Genomic DNA, 20,874 nt, shown 5'->3' with positions numbered 1-20,874 from the left:
CCGATAAAATATGAGCGCCATAATTCTCACGTGAGCACTCTAGTTAAGCTGAGAACCTTTCCCTTACTGTACCCTGAAAAATACCTTGAATACATTCAATACCTTTAAGTGATTACATCCCATAAAAGAATAAACCCCCAAAACTGTTTAATTCAGAAAAACATGGAATACAAGCTGATTAAAGCACTAACTTTATTTCTAACTTTTCAACCAATATCATTTGAAGAAAGAACAAAAATAAAAACAAGGTACTATTGTAACACATCAAGAAATGACTTTATGCAAATGGAAGACATACTTAACATCTATTCATACATTAGTAACTTACACACTTATTATCAAGTATAACATAAAACTACAAAATAGTCTTTTGAAATCTCAACCAAAATTCTGGTTTTCCATATGTGTCACTTCCATGACCACCAATCACACATATAAAGAGATTAGGAGAAATTTTATTGAAGATGATTTTCCAGAAAATTTACACAACTAATAAGGCAAAGCATGTCAAACAAGGCATAGGCAACAAGGGGGCCCTGAATTTACTCTAGAAATGCTGCCTACGGCACTACCATAGTAGACAGTTGTAAATCCCTGATCTGACTTCAAATTTTTATGATCTTAAAATTTTCAATTCCAAGCACAAGGTGACATGACCATACTAATTGCTATTCTTTCAGCACAGGCAGATGTGAGAAATATTACATCCATCCAAGGCACTGCCACCCTTGTATATGTTTGTAATATATCTGTTTGTATGCGGTGTGAAAGTCAACTTGGCTATTTTTTTTCTTCAAATGCATTTTAAGGACTTTAATGGCACTTGAATGAATGGTAGCACAATAGGGAAAAGGACTATTTTAATATAAAACAATACTAAATCAGCATGTGATGACATAAAATGTTGAAGTATAAGAATTTTATAAATGATAATTCAGAAATTAGAAATGCTTTTATTCAAAACTGCAAAAAGGTATCAATTCCCCTAATCTACTGGAATCACAGGTCTTATGAATAATAGCACTTACTGATGAACCAAATCAAGAATGCATAATATAAAATTAATTTTCAAAAGGGAACAATTCTGGTTAAAATCAGAATGTAAAATTATTAAGACCAAATCAATGACAGTGGTGAGAGAACACTGATTTGGCTGATGAAAGCAATGCGTGCTTATGCCTGGCGGTGCCCAGGTGCCCTGTGCAGGATCGGGTTCCGGAGACTAAGGAGGGGACCCGGTGAGCCCGGGACCCCGCCCCGGCTTCTGTCTTACAATACGCTGAGATCACATGCAAATCGTTTCTTTTAAAGGCCTCATATGTTCAAAAAAGAAAATTCTGAAAACCAAAGCAAAATCTACACACTGTTCCCCAGCACACAAAGAGAACTGAAACTAGGACATCTTAGACAGCAAAGGCCCCAAACCACTGGAGGAATCATCAGCTTACCCCTCTCCTGACCGACGTCAGATGACTTGTCTTCTAATGAATCACACCACAGGGTAACAGACGACCAGCTAAGTACCTTCAGGTTAACAACGTGAGTCCAGAGGCCAGCTGGCTACGCGGGGAAGTGTGAACTGCTCGCCTGGGGCGGGCACCCATGGGGGTCAGCAGACCCCCTCTCAGCCTGACCCGGGCATCGAGTGGCTTCCGAGAGGCTGAAAGCTGTTCACGGCTGAGAGTGCGCTTCCTTCAAACATTTCAGGGGACAGAAGACCCACGCGGTGGTGCATTTTCAGTAAGACTAGAAGGCACGTCAGCACAGCACAGGGCGCATCCACATATGCATCTGTGATCGACGTGCAATTCTTGATATCCAGATGTTCGAGATGACCGGCCAGCATCCGGACATGCACAGTACTTGGCACACAGGTCCTCAGTAAAACCTTTATCTATTCTGAAAAGGTAATGTTTGCTAAGTATTATATTCTAAAGTGTAAACATGAGGAAAAAAATATATACTAAAAAAACAGCATGGAAAGTCCACTCTATCCTATGCAGCAGCTGGAGGTTTTTTTAAGTTATAATAGGTTTTTGCTTAATACCATACATTCTGGGCTTAGGAAGCAGCATGTTATTAAGATGTAAAACAGGATTTTGATTAATAACCATTATCTTGAGTTTTAAAAAATCAGTAAAAATGTCACTTTAAAAAAATGGAGAAAATATCTAAACAAATCTATACAAATGTAGAAATCAATGTATGCGACCTTTGCAAGGAAAATATAAAGCTTGCCTTTTTTAATAAGTAAAGTCTTTCATTAACTAAAAGAAAGTGGAATTCCGAATTTCTCCTTATATGTTTGGTCCTTATAGCTTTCCTGGACAAACCCAGTCCTACCCATTTTAACAAACTCCAGTTGAAATCATCTAATAACACTGAGTCTAGGACAAGCTATCATTAATGCAGACACAGAATCCCTAGTGTCACATACAATCAATGAAAAGGTCAAATCTGACCATGTTTACAGTATTAAATAATGAAAATGAAAGATCTAGGAAGGCAAATAAAAAGCCTTACAGGAAGTTCCTTTTACTTGTTGATTTTACAGTTTTAAGAACTGAACATGCGCCTTCCTTTCTAATTTGGTACTTTTCATGAAGTCTCATGAGGACGCATTCTGTTTTGAACTGTGCATGTCTAAGCTGCAGCAAAACTCACGCACAAGTGAAGGTAGTTTTGTCCCATGGAAAAGCATAAAATATAGTTCTAGATACAAATTCAGCATTATCTAATTTAAGGAACTCTCATCATTTGGTATGAACATCGGCTTATAAAACATACATCGCCTAGAGCAAAGCACAGCAACCTGTAAATCGCATCATTCCAACCATTTCCCATTCTTTTTTATTGACAAACATTCAAAAACAGCATTTTCATCATATGAAAGTAAACAACCACGAGAATATTTACTTTTCTCACACCGGTTTCTAATCCAAATAGCCTCACTGCAATTACTGTAAATCACTAGCAATCACTGAATTGACTGGGCAAAGACTAAGTTAGTACTTCCTCCAAAAAAAGTATAAAAAGAATGCTTTAAATAGACATACTCCCTAGAGAACTAGGTTTGCATCATAAACGGTGGGGTTTGTGAGAAGAGTGTAACATGACAGACTCATGATTTGGGATGGAGAGAAATCTGTTGCTCCACACAGCACAAAAGAATTCTGCTCGGATGAGCGGAGCTCCTTTCATTGCGGAGCCGGGTTCTTGGGAGGAAGGAGCTTGCACGTGTTGAAGTAACCCACCACCTGCTGCGGGACCTCTGCCAAGACGCTTTGAGCGAGCGCTTCTTTTGGAGCCTTGGGAAAAGATAAAATCAGAGCAGTTTTATTAGCAGCCAAATGTTTAACCGGTATTTTGACAAAAGACTAAGAATTCCTCACCCACCGGGAAAAAGCAGTTAATTTCCAATTTCTAGGCTTGTATCTTGTCTCGAGAATAGTCCGCGAAACACACCATAAACCAATGTTACTCAGGAATGCTTTAGTATGCTCACATTTAACAAGTCCTTTTTTGGTGCCTGCATTTTGGCATTTAATGATGTTGGTTCTTTTGCTTTTCAGCTTTCATTCTCTGGGTATTGATTTTTTTTAACTTTTTATTTTGAAATAATTACAAATAGTGCAGAGAGGTCCCATGTACCCATTACTCAGTTTCCTCCAAAGGTAGCATCTTACAGAACTATAGTACAATAACAAAACTAGGAAGCCAACATTGGTATGGTTCTCAGAACTTATTCAGATTTCACCAGTTTTACATGTACTCATTTGTGTGTGTGTGTGTGTGTGTGTGCCTGTGTGTATACAGTTATATGTAATTTTATCATCGGGGTCTATTCTGTATAACCACCATCACAATCAAGAGAGAGAACAGTTTCACTATCACAAAGATCTCTAACATTGCCACCTTTTTAAATATATACCCACCTCATTCCCCTCCACCCACTCCCACTCATACATTGACTGGTGGGAATGTAAAGCTATGACATAATTTTACATAATTATGTAAATTACATGATTTACATTATATGACATTTCTGTCATATTCAGATTTCACCAGTCTGTGCGTACACAGTTATATGTCATTTTATCATCAGGGTCTATCTGTATAACCAACAATCAAGATACAGAACAGTTTCACTATCACAAAGATCCCTCACATTGCCACCTTTTGCATACACACCCACCTCATTGCCCTCCACCCACTCCTGCTCACACAGTGGCTGGTGGGAGTGTAAAAGGACATAATTATGCCAGGGAAGTTCAGAAGTTTCTTTAATGACTAAAATGCAACAACCATACAACTCAGCAACTGTACTTATATTATCCCAGAAAAATAAAAACTTATGTTCACACACAAGCTGCACATCAATGTTTATAGCAGCTTTGTGTATGACAGGTGAGAACTGGAAGCAACTGAAGATGTCCTTTACTGGGTGGATGGTTAAACTGGTATACCCATACCACGGAATACTACTCAGCAATTAAAAAGGAATATATTCAACAAGTGGGAAGACTTTTAAGAGAATTAAGCTGAGTGACAAAAAGCCAACGTCAAGGTTATATACTGTGTGATTTCATCTATATGACATTCTTGAAATGGCAAAAATATAGAAATGAAGCCAGACCGGTGGGTGCCAGGGATTAAGGAGGGGATGAAGGTGGCCGGGAAGTGGTGCGATTGTAAAAGGGCTACATGAGGAAGCCTGCCATGATGGACCTTGATTGTATCAATGTCAATATCCTGCTTATGATTCTGGACCATAGTTTTACAAGATGTTACCATTAGAGTCATCTGGGTAAACAGTCTCCTCAGAGATTTTTCATCAAATCAACTTTTAGTTTGGTAAATTCATCATATACTTACATAGTTTTTCTCTTGTTACATACGTAAAGATAAAATATATTTTAAAACAGCAGTCACAACAACATCGTTTTAAATAATTTATCATAAGGACTATAAGAAGCACACAAGAATACAACCTGAAAAAAAAACCTGACAAATCTAATCAAGGTTCTTCCAACGGAAAATTCACACACTACTAGCTCAGTGTTGAAGAATCTGCAGGGGACCCGGGTTTGATCCCTGGGTCAGGAACATCCCCTGGAGGAAGAAAAGGTAACCCACTCCAGTATCCTTGCCTGGAGAATCTCATGGACAGAGGAGCCCAGTGGGCTGCATACCATGGGGCTGCAAAGTGTTGGACACAACTCAGCATATATGCATGGCAACTCCAGACATCTACTCGTAACTGCCTGGCTATGCACGTGCAGAGGTCTCTGTTCAAACGCCTTGGAGCGCGTGAGGAGTAGGGAGGAGTGGTACTCACGTTCTGGAACTGCCTAAAAGGCACAAACTGGACAATATCCCTGACAGCTACTTCCCCCGTCGGGGAGCGGAGACTTCCGCCATCGCCATCCAGAAACTCCATGGCGCCGAAGTCCGCGCCTCCAACCCCAACAATGATGATGGACATAGGCAGCTTGGCCGCGTTAACAATAGCTTGTCTGGTCTCATTGAGGTCTGTGATCACGCCATCGGTAATGATCAGGAGCACAAAATATTGCTGCCAAAAAAAGACAGTGATGTCCGCTGAGCAAGCTGAGCTCCCGCTTGATGAGTCATCTCGTAGCTCATTTTCCTTGTCAGTCTCTACCCAGGATACCATCTATATAAAATATTCTAAGATTCTCTGATGACAAGGAAATTAACTGATACGAAAACTGTAGGTTAATTAAAAGTGCAACAGACCACAAAAAAAGGTTGGCAAAAATACACAGAAGCAAGATGAAACTTTCAGTTGGCACGGAAATATTTTGATTGAACTGAAGGATTGAATATGTCAAAGTGCCCATCAAGGGAGTGACTGGCAACAACTACATTCTTAAAAGATCAAATATGGAAGCAGAATTTTTCATCAAAGCTAAAACACGCTCTTAAATAAATGGATATGGTTCAAGGAGGGGCAGAGGGGAATCTTTCTCTCAATCCTGCCATCTCGGCTCAATCATTTGAGAGAGGGATAAAATGTGACATCGAGTTGTGACTCCATCTTTTGGGTCATTTACGTCTGGAATGGAAAGAAGAACTATCATAGTAGCTGAGTGTGTCTGATTTCTCTCCTCACGCTTCTTTCAATAACTGTATGAGGCAGTCACCCCTGCCTTATTTCTGAAGATACTGAAGCGGAATGAAGTTCGTTCTCCCGGGTCCAACAGGCATTTTGCAACAGCAGCTGAAGTGGTAAGTCTCCTCAAGCCTTAACTTGCTAAATCTACTCAAAAATAATTTTTTTTTCAGAGCCTACCCAGGAAAATTATTTCAAAAGACAGAGAACAAACTCATTAAGTATAAAGGTTGTTTTGCTGTTCTCTTGTTTTTAACGATCACCGATTTAACAACAGATGTTACTCCCAAACCAAGGAGGACACATCATTGCTTCATGCCCTGTGTTTGCATCTCGACAGACCAAACAAACAGGAACATGGCACTGGCAGCAACTACCAGTCTACATTCTCCCTGCCCCCTGGCAACAGGGCACTCACAGAAGCTGTCCGTTGTTGCGTAGCTGCAGCAGCAAACCTGGCCACGTGATTTATGATTGGAGAAAAATTAGTCGGTCCATAGAGTCTTATCTGAGGAAGGCAGGCCCGATATGCCTCTACAATGCCTTGGACTCCTAGATAAAAAAAACAGGGTTAAAAATTCTCAAGCACAATTTAATTGTCTACTATTCACCGTAGTGGCTGGCTTAATTTATATACTAATATACAGTGCTTTAAAGAGTCAAAAGTTCCATATTTAGGAGTTCTCTAAGGTATGTATTACAAAGCTCCATAGCGATGCTCCATCACACACACACAAAAACAAAACCTATAAACTTTACTCTCCCCTAGTAGAAGGCATTTGTTTTCACCTCAGCCAAATTATTCATTAGTCTACAGTAGGGTTCCTATATTGTTCAATTTTGATATGTTTTGAGAATGAGACTCTGACGGAAAAAGAACGATGCAAAAGATGCTGCGACGTACAACTGAAGACAAGGTGAGTAAGAAAAAGTAACTGATAAACACGGAAAACGTTTGCATATATGACTAGAGGTTCCACAAAAATGTCAGACAGCTATAAACTTAATGTCAGTTCTAGCCAAGGGTGACGGAAGACCCGGCAGGCCCATCTGAGTAGCTTCGCCCAGTGCAAATGACTGGACGCGACAGCCGAGTCTAAGCAGATGTTTCGAGAATTGCTGCCGGCTTCTGCCAGCTCTCTTGCTTTCTCCCCCTGCTATGGGAACAGCGTATCCCAGACAGCCTGCGACCCAGAATGAGAAGGAACAGAGGAGCGCCGCAGTCTAGCCAAAAGTCAAGCGAGACATAAATCATCGTCATTACAAGTTACTGAGACTTAGAGACTGTTGACTACAGCAGCACAGCCCATCAAAAGCTGAACAGCATTTCCTGATCAAGGCACTGCTGATGAACCTGCCCTTAATACACAACTGAGTGTCTGGGATGTCGGTAATAGACTAGAAAGTCTATAGAAATTCCCCCACAGGACTTTGCTGAGAGTATCAAGAAAATCTTAAAAGACTTTTTAATGTCAACTAAAACAGGTGTCCTGCTTTTAAAATGTCCCACAGAACATAGATTAATATTCTTATTAATCTATGGAGCAGCGTATATTTTGTTTAAAAGCTTAACAAGATCAACTCTCTCCACTTAGAATTTGAGTGCCAATAAACTCCTTAGGGACTTTGAATTTAAGAGTAAGTGGTCTTATGAACTGCCTTTGAGAATGCAACTAATTCATACATAGAGATGATGAATGTAACTAATTCATAGAGATGCACAAGGTGAGGCTGTAACTAGTGGTTAGTCAGTCCAGTAGTAACAAAAAATATTAACGTAAGCCAGCAGCGGGATCTTTCTGTAATGATATATGCTACAGAAAAATTGAACCCACAACCAAAGCAACAGTAATATTTTCTTCCATTTCTATCATCTAGCTTGCTTTCCAATGTGAAGGCATACAAAGCTATTAAATGTTTTCATAAATATCAACAGCCTTCAATTCCTCAACTCAAACTGAATTATGCTAGTATCTTTCCATTGCATTAAAGGAACAATGGAGATGTGGTTTTTCATGGGCAACTAAGTTCAATGACTGATGAAGAGAAGGGGATTAAACCTCCTTGTCTTAAAATAAAGTTGCATTGTTTTCTGGGTGACATCTCCTCTGTCTGAAGCCAAAGCGATCTAGACTAAACCGAGAGCAGGAGAGCCGCACTGGGGGCGGCCCACAGACAGGCCCTCAGCACGAAGAGTGAAGCGGGTCATCCCATGACCTGTCGTCCATGCTGACTTGCAAAACATAAAAGTCTAATCACGACAAATTCTAAAAACTGTTCCGATTTCATCACAAGCATGAAGCACATTTTTTGAAAAGAAAAAGTATTCCCAGTTTCACATGGCTAGGGATATAAAAGGTCACAACCACAGCCACTGAACGTGCATAAAGGAACACTGAATTAGTATGAGAAAAGAGTTTTGTGAAAAAGGAGAGAATCCTAATACAAACTACTCCTGACAAAATATTCATGCTCTTCTACTTTATGAATATCATTTAAGAAGAGGAGGGAAGGACATCCTCTTCTATTAGAAATCCATACTGTAAAAGGACCCTTTGCAGAAAATTAGCTTAGTGCCTACAATTTTATGCCTCTGCCCCTACCTCTTTCCCTCCTCCAAACTGTTCAGTTTTATATTAATTTTGTAGGAGATTTGGCATTGCTCAATACAGTAAAAAGGAAGAGGCACTGGGATATTTGAGGGATAAACAGAAAAGTGGAATGACAGAAACATTTGTACCTACTTTCTACACAAAGGAAAGCTACTCCTGAAGCTTAATTCTGTGTTTCTTTAGCCTACCCCACCTCCTTACAGAACCTGTGTAACAAGTAATTAGATGCTGGACACTTTCTTCGTAGACAATTAACTGTTAATCTAAGAAAAACATCTGTATATTAAATGATTCATTTTATTGAAGGTTTATTTTTAAATCAACTTATATGTGAAAATAAAATGATTACTCTTATTGATCTACCATCAAGATTGAAAATCTTTTGTTCTATTAGACCTCTTAAGGTAGAAGAATTTAGCCTGCAATCTTCATCATTATCATAGTGATTTGCCTTCTTACCACACTAACTACCAACTTGTAAAATTATACTTTACGTGATAGGAAATTCAATATGTCACAAAGAGAAACCTAGAAAAGAAATCTGAGTAGCTTTCAATCATAGAGAAAAAATAACTGACAAAGACTTAGTAAGGCTTTCAGTTTAAAAATTCATGTTGATTTTTAACTTACCATTACAATAGGGATTGGATGGATTAAAGTTTATTGGAAATTCATGAGAAACCTGTCAGAAGATAAAAGAAGGACTGATGAGGCTTGTCTTGCTTTGCTAGGAGGCAAACCTTCACAATGAGAGTTCTTCCTACCTGCCACTGAGGTGGGATCTGGGCTCCAAAGCCGAAGGCTGGAAACATCTTATCACTAAAAAGAAAATGTGAAAAAAGCAAAAGGTCATTTTTATCTTTTTACTCATAATAAAACAATATGAGCTTACTTTTTAAAACATTCAAAATCTTAGAAAAATATAAAAATAAAACAAAGACTAGAGCTCATGTTAGTATTTGGAAACTCTCATCCTAAATATTTTTCTGTGCATTGAAGGAATTTAAAGTCTTTCTATATGTATTTATTAAAATGGACTTTATGGCTCAGATGGTAAAGAATCTGCCTGCAATGCAGGAGACCTGGGTTCCATCCCTGGGTTGGGAAGACCCCCTGGAGAAGGAAATGGCAACCCACTCCAGTATTCTTGCCTGGAAAATTCCATGGACAGAGGAGCCTGATGGGCTACCGTGGCAAAGAGCTGGACACAGATGAGCAACTAACACTTAACACACTTCTACTTATATACCGTTTATCATTTCACTAAATAAATATGTAAATAAATTAATAAAGCTTTAAAAAGCACAAGTTTTTCGGTTGTTTACAAAAAATACTCATTTGGCAGCAAAACGTGACCTCAACTGACAAGAGGTTATTTATAGCCTTTATTTATACCACTTAATATGAATAAAATATCATACTTTTGGCCACAGAAATATGGTACAAATGCCACACATTGTAAAACTCTCCATTTCTGCAGCAAAATGTATGAATATTTGGCCCAAGGGCTTAGAGATAATTTGGACAGAATATACAACATCAGAGAGTGAATGCCAAGTGTTCCACTGTACAGAGATTCTCCAACGGACAGACACCCAAAGGCTTGCCATTACAGAACGGTGTAATGATAACACTAACATTTCTACTAGCGGTATTCTTTTTTATATTAATTCTCAATGGTTCTTTTTGCACTGAGGATAGAACCTATGTCATAGACATCACACTATTTTTCCCAGTTGATTGTCTGCCTTTAACTTTAAAAGAGCTTCCCTTTTCTAGTTATTAACATTAATGACAGTGAACATCCAAGAATTCTTTCATGATTGTTGCCTTCTCTGTCTTGCTTAAAGGCTGTCCTCACTGCAAGATTATAGACAATTCACATATATGTTCTCTTAGAACTTCCAAGCCTTGATCTTGATATTAAATGTGTAATTCATCAGGAGTGGCATGTGAAGCAGAAACTGCTTCATGTGGACCCACGAGGATCCATCTCTCCCTCTTTAACTCTGGATCCCCTGGGCTGCTGGCGACCACATTCGCTCCACCCCAGCTTCTCTGGGCTGGCAGTGGTCAGGTGGCGAGGTTCTGGCCAGATGTGTGAGTGGAGAGGTTTGTAGCCACTTCTGAATCGCACCCTCAGGGGGAAGCACAAGCAACCTCAGTCCCTTTGTCCTCCTCCCACTGGCTGGAAAGGATGAGAACTCGGACCCAGGGTGGAAGCTCTGAGGTAGGTGGCACTGCCCTCTCAGCCCTGAACTGCTTATCTCTAGACGTGCAACAGGAACGAGACACAAATCTCTATTTTGTCAAAATCACGTTGTGCTGTGGTATCTATTTCAGCAGTTCTGTCCATAGTCTGTATAGAAGTGTCCTAACTCGTACAAGCACGAGTCAGGGATTCAAATCCAGTTCGTGTGCAGTTTGACAGTTGTTACAACCCCTTTCCCTCAAAATGCCATCTCTATCATATACTTAAATTCACAGACATTCTCGGGTCTATTTCAAGATTGTGTGTTTCTACTGGTCATGTACTCGTTCCATGCTCTTAATATATACTTAATATTGTACACATGAAACATACATAACGTTGTTGTGCTATGCTTAGTCGCTGAGTTGTGACCCCATGGACTGTAGCCCGCCAGGCTCCTCCGTCCATGGGATTCTGCAGGCAAGAATCCTGGAGTGGGTTGCCATTCCCTTCTCCAGGGGATCTTCCTGACCCAGGGATCGAACCTGGGTCTCCCGCACTGTGGGCAGATTCTTTACCATTTGAGCCACTAGGGAAATAAGCTATATACGTATGCTGCTGCTGCTGCTGCTAAGTCGTTTCAGTCATGTCTGACTCTGTGCGACCCCATAGATGGCAGCCCACCTGGCTCCCCCGTCCCTGGGATTCTCCAGGCAAGAACACTGGAGTGGGTTGCCATTTCCTTCTCCAATGCATGAAAGTGAAAAGTGAAAGTGAAGTCGCTCAGTCGTGTCCGACTCTTAGCGACCCCATGGACTGTAGCTCACCAGGCTCCTCCATCCATGGGATTTCCCAGGCAAGAGTACTGGAGTGGGGTGCCATTGCCTTCTCCAATATACATATACATACCTTTAAAATAAGTTTTAATATCTGCAAGCACAAATTTCCCTTTTTTTTTTTCCTGAAAAACTTCTTGGCTATTCTGATTCATTTTACCCTCTAGAAAATTATGAGAATCATTTTGTCAACTTTCCACTGAAATTCTCATTAAAATTGACTAATCCAGAGAGAAATGTTATATTTTCATTACTGTGACATCTGCCTATCTAGAATCGTGGCATATCTTTACTTCTTTGTCCCTGGGTATAATTCTGTAGTTTTTTCTCACTAAATATCCTAGACCTTTGACTAAATTTATTCTCATTTTTTATTGCATTATGAACTGTGATCTTTTATTCACTACAGTTTCTTCAATTGGTTTTTGCTGGTTCATGAAAAATTGCTGATTTTTTATTTTATGTTTTATGTAACCACCTTTTGAACTTTCACTACTTTCTAACATTTTTCACTTCATTCTCTCAGGTTTGAATTCATTCCTCATTTATGTATGAGGCTGTCTTGGCTGGTGCCTTTGTGAGAAGAGCTCTTTGACCAGTTCCTGGTCTGACGAGGTTCTCTGCCTCTTTGAGTCAAATTTGGTAATTTCTAGCTTTCTAAAGAATCATCCTTCAACCTAGATTTTTTCACTGAAACAGCATAGCATTTTACCAAACATTAACATGCAATGTTTAACGATTTTTTTCTGAATTTATGCTTACGATCTCTGTCTCATTACTAATATTCTACGCGTTTTCTCTTTTTCTTGGGGATCAGTGTCACCAAAGGTTTTCCTAAATTTTGTTGAACTTGCAAAGAATCATCTCTTCATTTAATGTACTACCTTGGTGTGTTTTTAAAACTTTCTAAGTCATTACTCGGTGTGTTTGGAGGAGGCAGAGCATAGCAGAGTTGTGAGGACAAGTCTCCGGAGCCGGACAGTCCAGGTGCTGGTCTGCGCCTGCCGTTAGCAGCTGAGGGACCGGGGACACGTGACTTTAGCCTTCCTGCCTCAGGCTTCTCAATAGTAAAATGAAGATGATGACACTACCTATCTCACCACCAAGCATAGGGATTAGATGAATATCGTATAGAAAGTATTTAAAATTTTCCCTGACATATAATAGCTAACATGTATATGGAATCTCCTACTATTACTGTATCCATATTTTTCTTTCTATCCTTGAATTTTATTTTGTTGAAAAGGTAGTTCATTTATATTCAATTCTTTTTTAAAAATAAAAGTGTCAGAAATCTTCCTTTATAAAGATGCCTGGGTATGCCTGGGTACCTCAGTTGGTAGAGTATCAGACTTTTAATTAGAGGGCCTAGGTTCACGTCCCTGGAGATGCTTTAAAAAAAAAAAAGAAATAAAGGGAGTTCCCTGGCGGTCCAGGGGTTAGGACTTGATGCCCTCAGTGCTGTGGGCTGGGGAACTAAGTTGCTGCAGATCATAAACAGTCCTCTCATCACCCTTTATTTCTAGACAGTCTGTTGTTACACTTGGATTTCCTCTTTGATCTAAGAACTACTTAAGAGTTTTTTTTTTAATTTTCATGAGGTAAACTTTTTTAGTTAACTTTTTGTTTTACCTTCCAGGGAGCAGTCTGAAAAGGTAACCCTGTAAATTTACTACTTTTTTATCTAAGTCGCATTACAACTATGTTACTTTGAAATCTTTATCATACTTCTAGCTATTTTCAATTGAAATACATTGATACTCCATTACTATGTCCATGTTTATATTTTCATTTTAGATTATATAACAAGGTGTCTATAAAGTAATTTTTAAATTGCATTTAATGAGTTTTGCCTTAAATTCTATTAGGCTGGTATTGGAACTGCTACCCTTGCTTTAGATTTGTTTGTCTAAGAATTTCATCTAAATGGCATAACAGATTAACGAAAAACTCCATCGATATGTAAGGACTTTTATCATAAAATAATAGACAAAAACAAGTGAAAATGTATACTGCACCCTAACAGATACAGAACAAAAAACTAATAATGTGGATTTTTTTTTCTATTGTTTAGTACACCATCAAAAGGACCTATTTTAATCTATTCAAAATCTATCCATTGAGAATCTATTAAAAATATTTCATAGCAATTGTATCGTTACCGTTTAGCACTTGTTGAAAATCACTATTAAGAAACTAATTTGACAATGATTGTCAAGAAAATAGACATATTAAAAAATAGTGTTTATGAGTGTTTACAAAATGTGCCTTCTGGACGTCAACCACAGAAATAACTTATCCCTAATGAGTAAGCCCCAAGAAAACCAGATCAAAGGGAACGAAAGCCTTGCCAACAGTCAGCTGTTAAAGAAGGAAGCTACACATAATACATCACAACTAATCACAGCCAGAGATTAGAGGTCAAAGGTAAACACTGACTGTTCACAAAGGGAAAAATAGAACAAAGAGAAATTTTAAGGAGAAAGCTACTTCTCCCCAGCACCGTTATCCTATCAGCTACATCAGAGAACCAGCAAATGGTACAGACACTGCCGTTTCTGGGAATTTATGTACTGGAGTCATACTCACGCATCGTAATCTTGAATGACCAGTCCCACAGACCAGATTGCAGTCAAATACTCATTAACACCACTGGGGCTGATGTAATGCAGCGAGTTGGGAGAACTCGGGTCTCCATTGGAGCCAGTGAAGTCCACTCCCACCTGCCAAATATCAATTGCAGTCCTTACTAAGGAAGGCAGGGACATCCTTGCTTGATGTCCAGAAAAACACAAACACTGGATGCTGATACAGAAACACTCATCCCTGAGCCTGCTACTCTGATTTGCTAACAAGTCCCTGAGCCAACAGGTATCTTCACAACAATTAAACAATTACAGCCTCAGCCTGAAGCAACCTGCTATTCTTAATTTTCTAGATGTCTTAAATCATGGGTCACTATACCCATGACTTTAGATATAGCAGGTTTTTGGTACACTTGATTAATGCTTTTTATTATTTAAATTACTGCAGGATAATCACTGATTTATACAGGTGGAGAAGATATTGTCAATAAGGCCAAAAACTTCTGGATGAAACTAGACAAACTCTCTGAGGAGACCATATTCAACAGATTGTGTAAATTTCATCACAAAGTCAGTTTGGCAGTAAAAGAAAGAACACTGCAAAATAGAGGGGAAAAGCCACACGTTACAGTCTACTGTGAAAAATCCAGTGTGTTACTCACAGTAAAATTCAGCTGGCAGCCTCCCATGATATAGTCAAGGAATGTACATTCCACTGTAATCTAAAAGTAAATAGTAAGCAAAATTAAAACTTTCCTACTTTTTTAAGAGAACCAAAGAGCTCCCTGGCATACATTTTTAATCATTTATAAACTGAACAGCACAAGATATAAACACATAGAACCCACCCCCTACATTTGAATTTAAAGCAACCTACCCCTACATGTCATGAATCAGTAAGAGTCAAGATAATTATAGCATCTTAAGATCAGAATATCAGTAGCCAAAGATAAAATACATTGGTTTTAAGAAACTAGTAATGAGTTTAATATGTTGAGACTTTAATAAATTTAAAAACAAAAACAGAAGCAAAAACTCCCACTCGTGTAAGAAATCTCTTGGATTTTTTCCCTCCGCTCATAACATCTCATCTTGAAATTATAACCAGGACTGACGCACTGAGTCACGTCATTTCCTCTGATGCAGCAGAAAAGCAGCATTGGTGCCTTGTATTTCCTAAGATAATGAAAAACCTTAATATTCTTTGTCCTTTGCTAAAAAGCTGTCAAACCTTGGAAGCAAAGTTACTTGAAAGATTTCTCTACTATTTCCTATTTTCTTCTCTAAAGGTGCCCAGATGCTCATGTAATTTTTCAGCTGTTCAAAGTGCTTGTGTGATATATACCATATTGATAGAAGAACTCAAAATGTAATCTTATTACACTATAAGCTGTCAAGAGCAACCGACCTCACACTGTTTCACACTGATAACCCCTGAATTCTTGTAGCTTTTCTTCTTTTGCCTCTTTTTTTCATTTATGCATTCAAATTCAACCTGTAGGGAAGAAAAAGACAAAATGTTCATTATTATTAGTAATATTAGAAATGCCAATGTAAATTTAAGTGAATGACTTTTTTCTCTTGGAACCAAACCATCTACTGATATAGGTCTGTTACAAAATACAACTCTGAAACAATTGCATACTATATCATATATATGAAATATTTATCAGTCACATTTCCAAAAAGCACTTCTAAAATTTTGTACCTTTTAAAATAGTTTCTAAGTATAAATGTTTCCTTTGTAGATCATTTCCTTATAAATGCTCCAAGTAATCATCTTTTTTCTTTATAACAAAAGAAATAAAATATTACTTTTAGCTGTCACCCACACAAAGTACAAAAACACACTGCTTAGAAAAGAAAAAAATCAACCATCAATAAACAGAAACATATGAAGCCCAACTCTATGGTAAAATATGCAGCAAAGATCATCCCTTTCCACTGGGAATATGTATAGAAACAGATCTAATGTCTTACATCTTCCCACAAACAGATCATCTTCCCTTCCAACTCCTATCCACTGTGCCTCTGGAAGGCTTGGCTCAAGTCATCCTTCTCTACAACATCAACTCCTGTTCTAGTCTTCTCGGATCTCCACCTATCTCATTAAGCTTCCACAACTACATAAAACTTACATACTTGGCATTAATCTCAATTGTTCATTTCACTAATTTTTTTCATAGCTAGGGTACAGTCACCTCCAAGTTATACCCTGAAATTCTCACTGTCTTGCCTAGTAATAAGAGACACTCAGTGAATACTGGATAAGTGACCTCTTCTGGTCAATAGAAAGCAACTTACATACTTTAGCAAGAGGCATTACTAATTTTCTAAGAATTAAACATTTAAAAACACCTTTGAAACAATGATACAAAACAAAATGATGTTAAACAACTTCTTGATGGTTCAGGATTCTGCCAGAGTTTCAGTCATTATCATGCATATTAATTATTGAATATTAGAGATGCAGAAATGTCCTAAACAGAATTCTTACTGGTAAAAGTCTGCATTACTTCATCTCATTTATCCACATTTTTACAGTATCTACCCAAGCAACAAGCACTGTTCTAGGCACTGAACACAGAGGTGATAAGATTCAGTCCTGACTCCGAAGATAGAGTGGATAAACTTTGTCCCCGCAACAGTATTAAAGCCTCATTCTATCATGGGGAGGGAAGGGGAAGGATCGAGTCAGTTGGATTTAGGAGAGTTCCGCATGCTGAGATGGCATCCTTTCATCAGCTGCACCAAAGGAGTGAGTTCCTAGACTCCTAACGCTTTATTTTTACATCAATTATCTCATGTAATTCTTCCAACAACCTTGCAAGATAGGATTAATGTCCCCATTTAGGAACTGAAGGGGCTTCCCTCATAGCTCAGGTGGTAAATCACCTGCCTGCAGTGCAGGAGACCTGGGTTCGATTCCTGGGTCGGGAAGATCCCCTGGAGAAGGAAACGGCAACCCACTCCAGTATTCTTGCCTGGAGAATCCCACGGACGGAGGAGCCTGGCGGGCCACGGTTCATGGGGTCACAGAGTTGGACACGACTTAGCGACTAAACCACCACCACCCACGTGCTCTGTAAAGTATTAGGCAGTTAGTTTATGGTTCATTCTCTTCTAAAAGCAGGTCATTTACTGGTTTGGGAAAATAACAACAAACTGAAACCAGCAAAACAACGATACACACGGCTCCTCATGTATCTTTCAGCAGAATATTTACAGCTGAATTTTACTGTTGTTTTAATTTAAACTGTTAACTCAATTCAACCTTTGCATGTAAACCATTAGGTGTGATTGGAAAAGCCTTTCTTACTTCACACAAATACTTCTGCTACGAGTACCCGGGCTTTGTGATCAGGGTGTAAGGACAGGGCTGTGTGTGCGCGTGCATGCAGGCGCTCAGTCACTCAGCCGTGTCTGCCTTGTTGCGGCCCCACGGACTGTAGCCCACCAGGCTCCTGTGTCCATGGAATTCTCCAGGCAAGAATACTGGAGTGGGTTGCCACTTCTTACTCCAGGGGATCTTCCTGACCTAGCAATCAAATCCACGTCTCCTGCATTGGCAGGCGAATTCTTTACCACTGAGCCACCTGGGAAGCCCATGGAGCCAGGACTAGAGATCTCTGTATGACCTACTGAAAATTCTAGTCCAAATCAATCCAGTCTAAATCAAAAAGCTATTACGCTTCATTTATTCATTTTGTATTTAAGATTTGATCTAAAACTATCAGTATCTTCTTTGGGGTCACTTCACTTATATAACTTGGTAAAAAATACCTTCCTATCTGACCATAATCTCTTACCTTTTAAACTTTATGTTTCGATTTTCAAAAGCAAATGCTATATACAAGAGCATTATTCAGGTCACTAAGCAGGTAATAAACATTTCAGATTATTTTAGGTAAGCTAAAAAGAGAATTAACTTATTTCATTCAAACTAGAAAGGTAAGTAAAAGGGAAGCAGTTTATAAGTTTTATTTATAAAAAACACTCTGGAACAGTTTTTAGGCACTTTGCCATAGAGACAGGAAAGTTTCAGAAGCAATCTTAGAAATACGTGGGGATGCTAACTAACAAATTGAATGCAGTTAAGGCAAACAAATGACCCTAACAAAATTAGCCCATTAGATGGCAGCTTAATAATAACTAAGCTAGTATAGCTTAATGTGAAGCAGCATAATTTTAAGCAGTAGAGCTATGCTTTCACCCTTCCTTTGGGCAAGGACATGCCAGAGAGGGACAGAAGGTAAAAGCTAACTTACAAAGTATCCAAAGGAGACTAAATGTCCAGAACTCAAGCCCAGCTATTTGTCTCATGTAGATATTAACTACTGTGGCCAATGAAATGCCAAGATCTTTAAAACGAAGGCTTTTCAATCAAACCACATATATTTGTCCGTAGCGAAAGGAAACCAAACCTCTAAACATAAATGTAAACTTACCTCAAGTAAGAATTTTGCACCTGACTACTTAAACCAAATCCACAGATTTCAGAATATTACATATTATAGAGTAAAAGCAAGGAAAGCTATTTGCTATTTCAAGAGAAAAAAATGAAGTAATAAATACAGGGCCAAATATAAGGTGTATACAAATAACAAAGGGGCAACTTACAGGTGAGTTTCTGGAGGCTTCTTTCAGTTTTGTCATTGTGGTTTGAAATGTTCCAATGAGATCATGTGACCCATCGTTGTCATAATCATAACACTCTACCTATAAGGAAGCAAAAATATATAAAATATATTTTTATATTTGGAACAAAAATATTACTTGGAACAAAAATATATAAAAATCAATATAACTTTGTTTAAAAGAATTGGTTGCAATAAATGGGACTTACCAAGAAGTGTACTTTTAATTAAAATAAGTGAAAATGTTTAATACACAGTCCTACTTGGAGAAGTAGGAACTAAGTTCCTAGAGGAATAATACTGAAACGCTTTCAAGCCCTGGCTCTTCTTGGGATGGGATTCTAAGACAGACTGCAGGCACATGAAAAACACAAATACTGTTGAAATTCCATGTTGAGCGGTTTTCAGTTCTTGTATATGCCCTTTACAAATTCTAATAAAATCGAAATGGAATTAGACCTTCTTTCTCATCCACTTTTCACCTTACTATTTTACAATGGCTAAAAGCCACTATCTGTCTGAAGGAAGAAAGGAAGTCAGTATCCTAAGCAGCTAAAAATCGTATAATTAAATTCTAGATGATTTATAATTACGGAAAATATATTTCATTAGCTGCAATCTGGTGAGGCTCGGCTTCTTTTAGGAGTTAGATTCAATGAAGTTGGATTTGCATCATTTTGAGGATCACAACTCCCACAGTGAAAAGGAAAATTCCAGGAAAACAGTATTCAATCCACTGAGGAAGTATCTACACTGGGTCATAACAATGCTATTTCCATATAAGACAAGGTCAATTCTAGTCTGAGCTATGGCTTTAATTAAAGGTTCATTGTTTCTTAAAACATATGGAAGAGAGCTGAGAGTATCTGATTTCCATGTAGTTTTGTACCATGTTGGCAGATGCTGTCAAAGAGTAAATATTCACAAGAATATCTGAATATTCATTGCAGTGAGAAAATTAACATGGTGTGAACTCTTAGCAAGCAGAAGTGTTCACTGTGATCATAAATAACTTAAGGTTTTAGACTGCTTTATAATTACAAACATGTCTTCCTACAAACATTCATTATGTGCACTGCACACATTATCTACTGAAGATATCAGGTAGACAGAAGAATTTAATAGTCTTAGAAGATGACATATCTTGTGTGGTAACCAACAAAGTAAATCTTTGCCAAGGAAACTTTTGAATACTTCTAGAGCCTATGATTTAAGATAAAAGCCTATAACTGAAAAGCAATTTGCATTTACCCTATGCCATAATCCTTTACAAAGTTATATTAATCATCAAGCTAAAACACTCAGGATTTATATATATTCACCTACCAAAGCGATTTTTTTTCCCTCAGTTCTATGAAAAGTGAATTGCAAGCTTATCAAAACAGGAAGTCTTTCACTCCATATATTTTCATTATTTTTCAAGACTAAAATCAAATGATCAATAAATGAAAACAAACTAGATCTAGAATTGCAATTCTGAGTAACAGTTAAGTGTTTTTATTTATTTCCAGTACTTCAGTCACTAACTCTTGATCTACATATCTGATACTCAATTTTTATTTTATTTTTTTCATACTCAATTTTTAAACCAAAAGTCCTTTATCTGACAGAAAATTAATGACATTAATAACTTTTCTAGAGGAACTAAAGTTAAAGTTAAAATAATCTTAATATTTTAATAATTTCATTTTTAAGAGTTTTTTTAATTACAGAAAACAGAATTTTACACCTTAGGTTTACATTCAGAAAACTCTAATTTATACCTAAGATGACAAGATCAGACTTGATAAGACCAAGATTTTATTTAAACAAAACTTATGGAAGAGCTAAAACTGTTCATATTTAGACTGTCCAAAACTTCTGGGAATGCAAAAACA

General features: G+C 38.0%; 1 protein-coding gene across 2 annotated transcripts in view; it reads right to left on the bottom strand.

The window, feature by feature from the left end:
- Positions 1–175: 175 nt before the first annotated feature.
- CPNE3 (copine 3) overlaps positions 176–20,874 on the bottom strand; it is a 45,966-nt gene continuing 25,267 nt past the window's right edge. The window contains exons 8-16 of one of the 2 annotated variants that reach the window (XM_081496820.1): positions 18,981–19,079; positions 15,769–15,855; positions 15,023–15,082; positions 14,365–14,498; positions 9,513–9,567; positions 9,379–9,430; positions 6,555–6,688; positions 5,339–5,575; positions 176–3,308 (exon numbers count right to left, since the gene is read on the bottom strand). In XM_081496820.1, coding sequence (XP_081352946.1) covers positions 3,198–3,308; positions 5,339–5,575; positions 6,555–6,688; positions 9,379–9,430; positions 9,513–9,567; positions 14,365–14,498; positions 15,023–15,082; positions 15,769–15,855; positions 18,981–19,079 — 969 coding nt within the window. In that variant the 3' untranslated portion in view covers positions 176–3,197. The remainder of the gene's footprint in view (positions 3,309–5,338; positions 5,576–6,554; positions 6,689–9,378; positions 9,431–9,512; positions 9,568–14,364; positions 14,499–15,022; positions 15,083–15,768; positions 15,856–18,980; positions 19,080–20,874) is intronic. The other variant, XM_081496821.1, reaches the window with a different exon arrangement.

Source organism: Giraffa tippelskirchi, chromosome 6, assembly GCF_054371585.1.
Source record: "Giraffa tippelskirchi isolate mGirTip1 chromosome 6, T2T-mGirTip1v1.2.pri, whole genome shotgun sequence".
In the NCBI taxonomy this organism is placed as follows: Eukaryota; Metazoa; Chordata; class Mammalia; order Artiodactyla; family Giraffidae; genus Giraffa; species Giraffa tippelskirchi.
The sequence above is the reverse complement of the archived record's forward strand: the minus strand, read 5'-3'. Positions and strand labels throughout refer to the sequence as shown.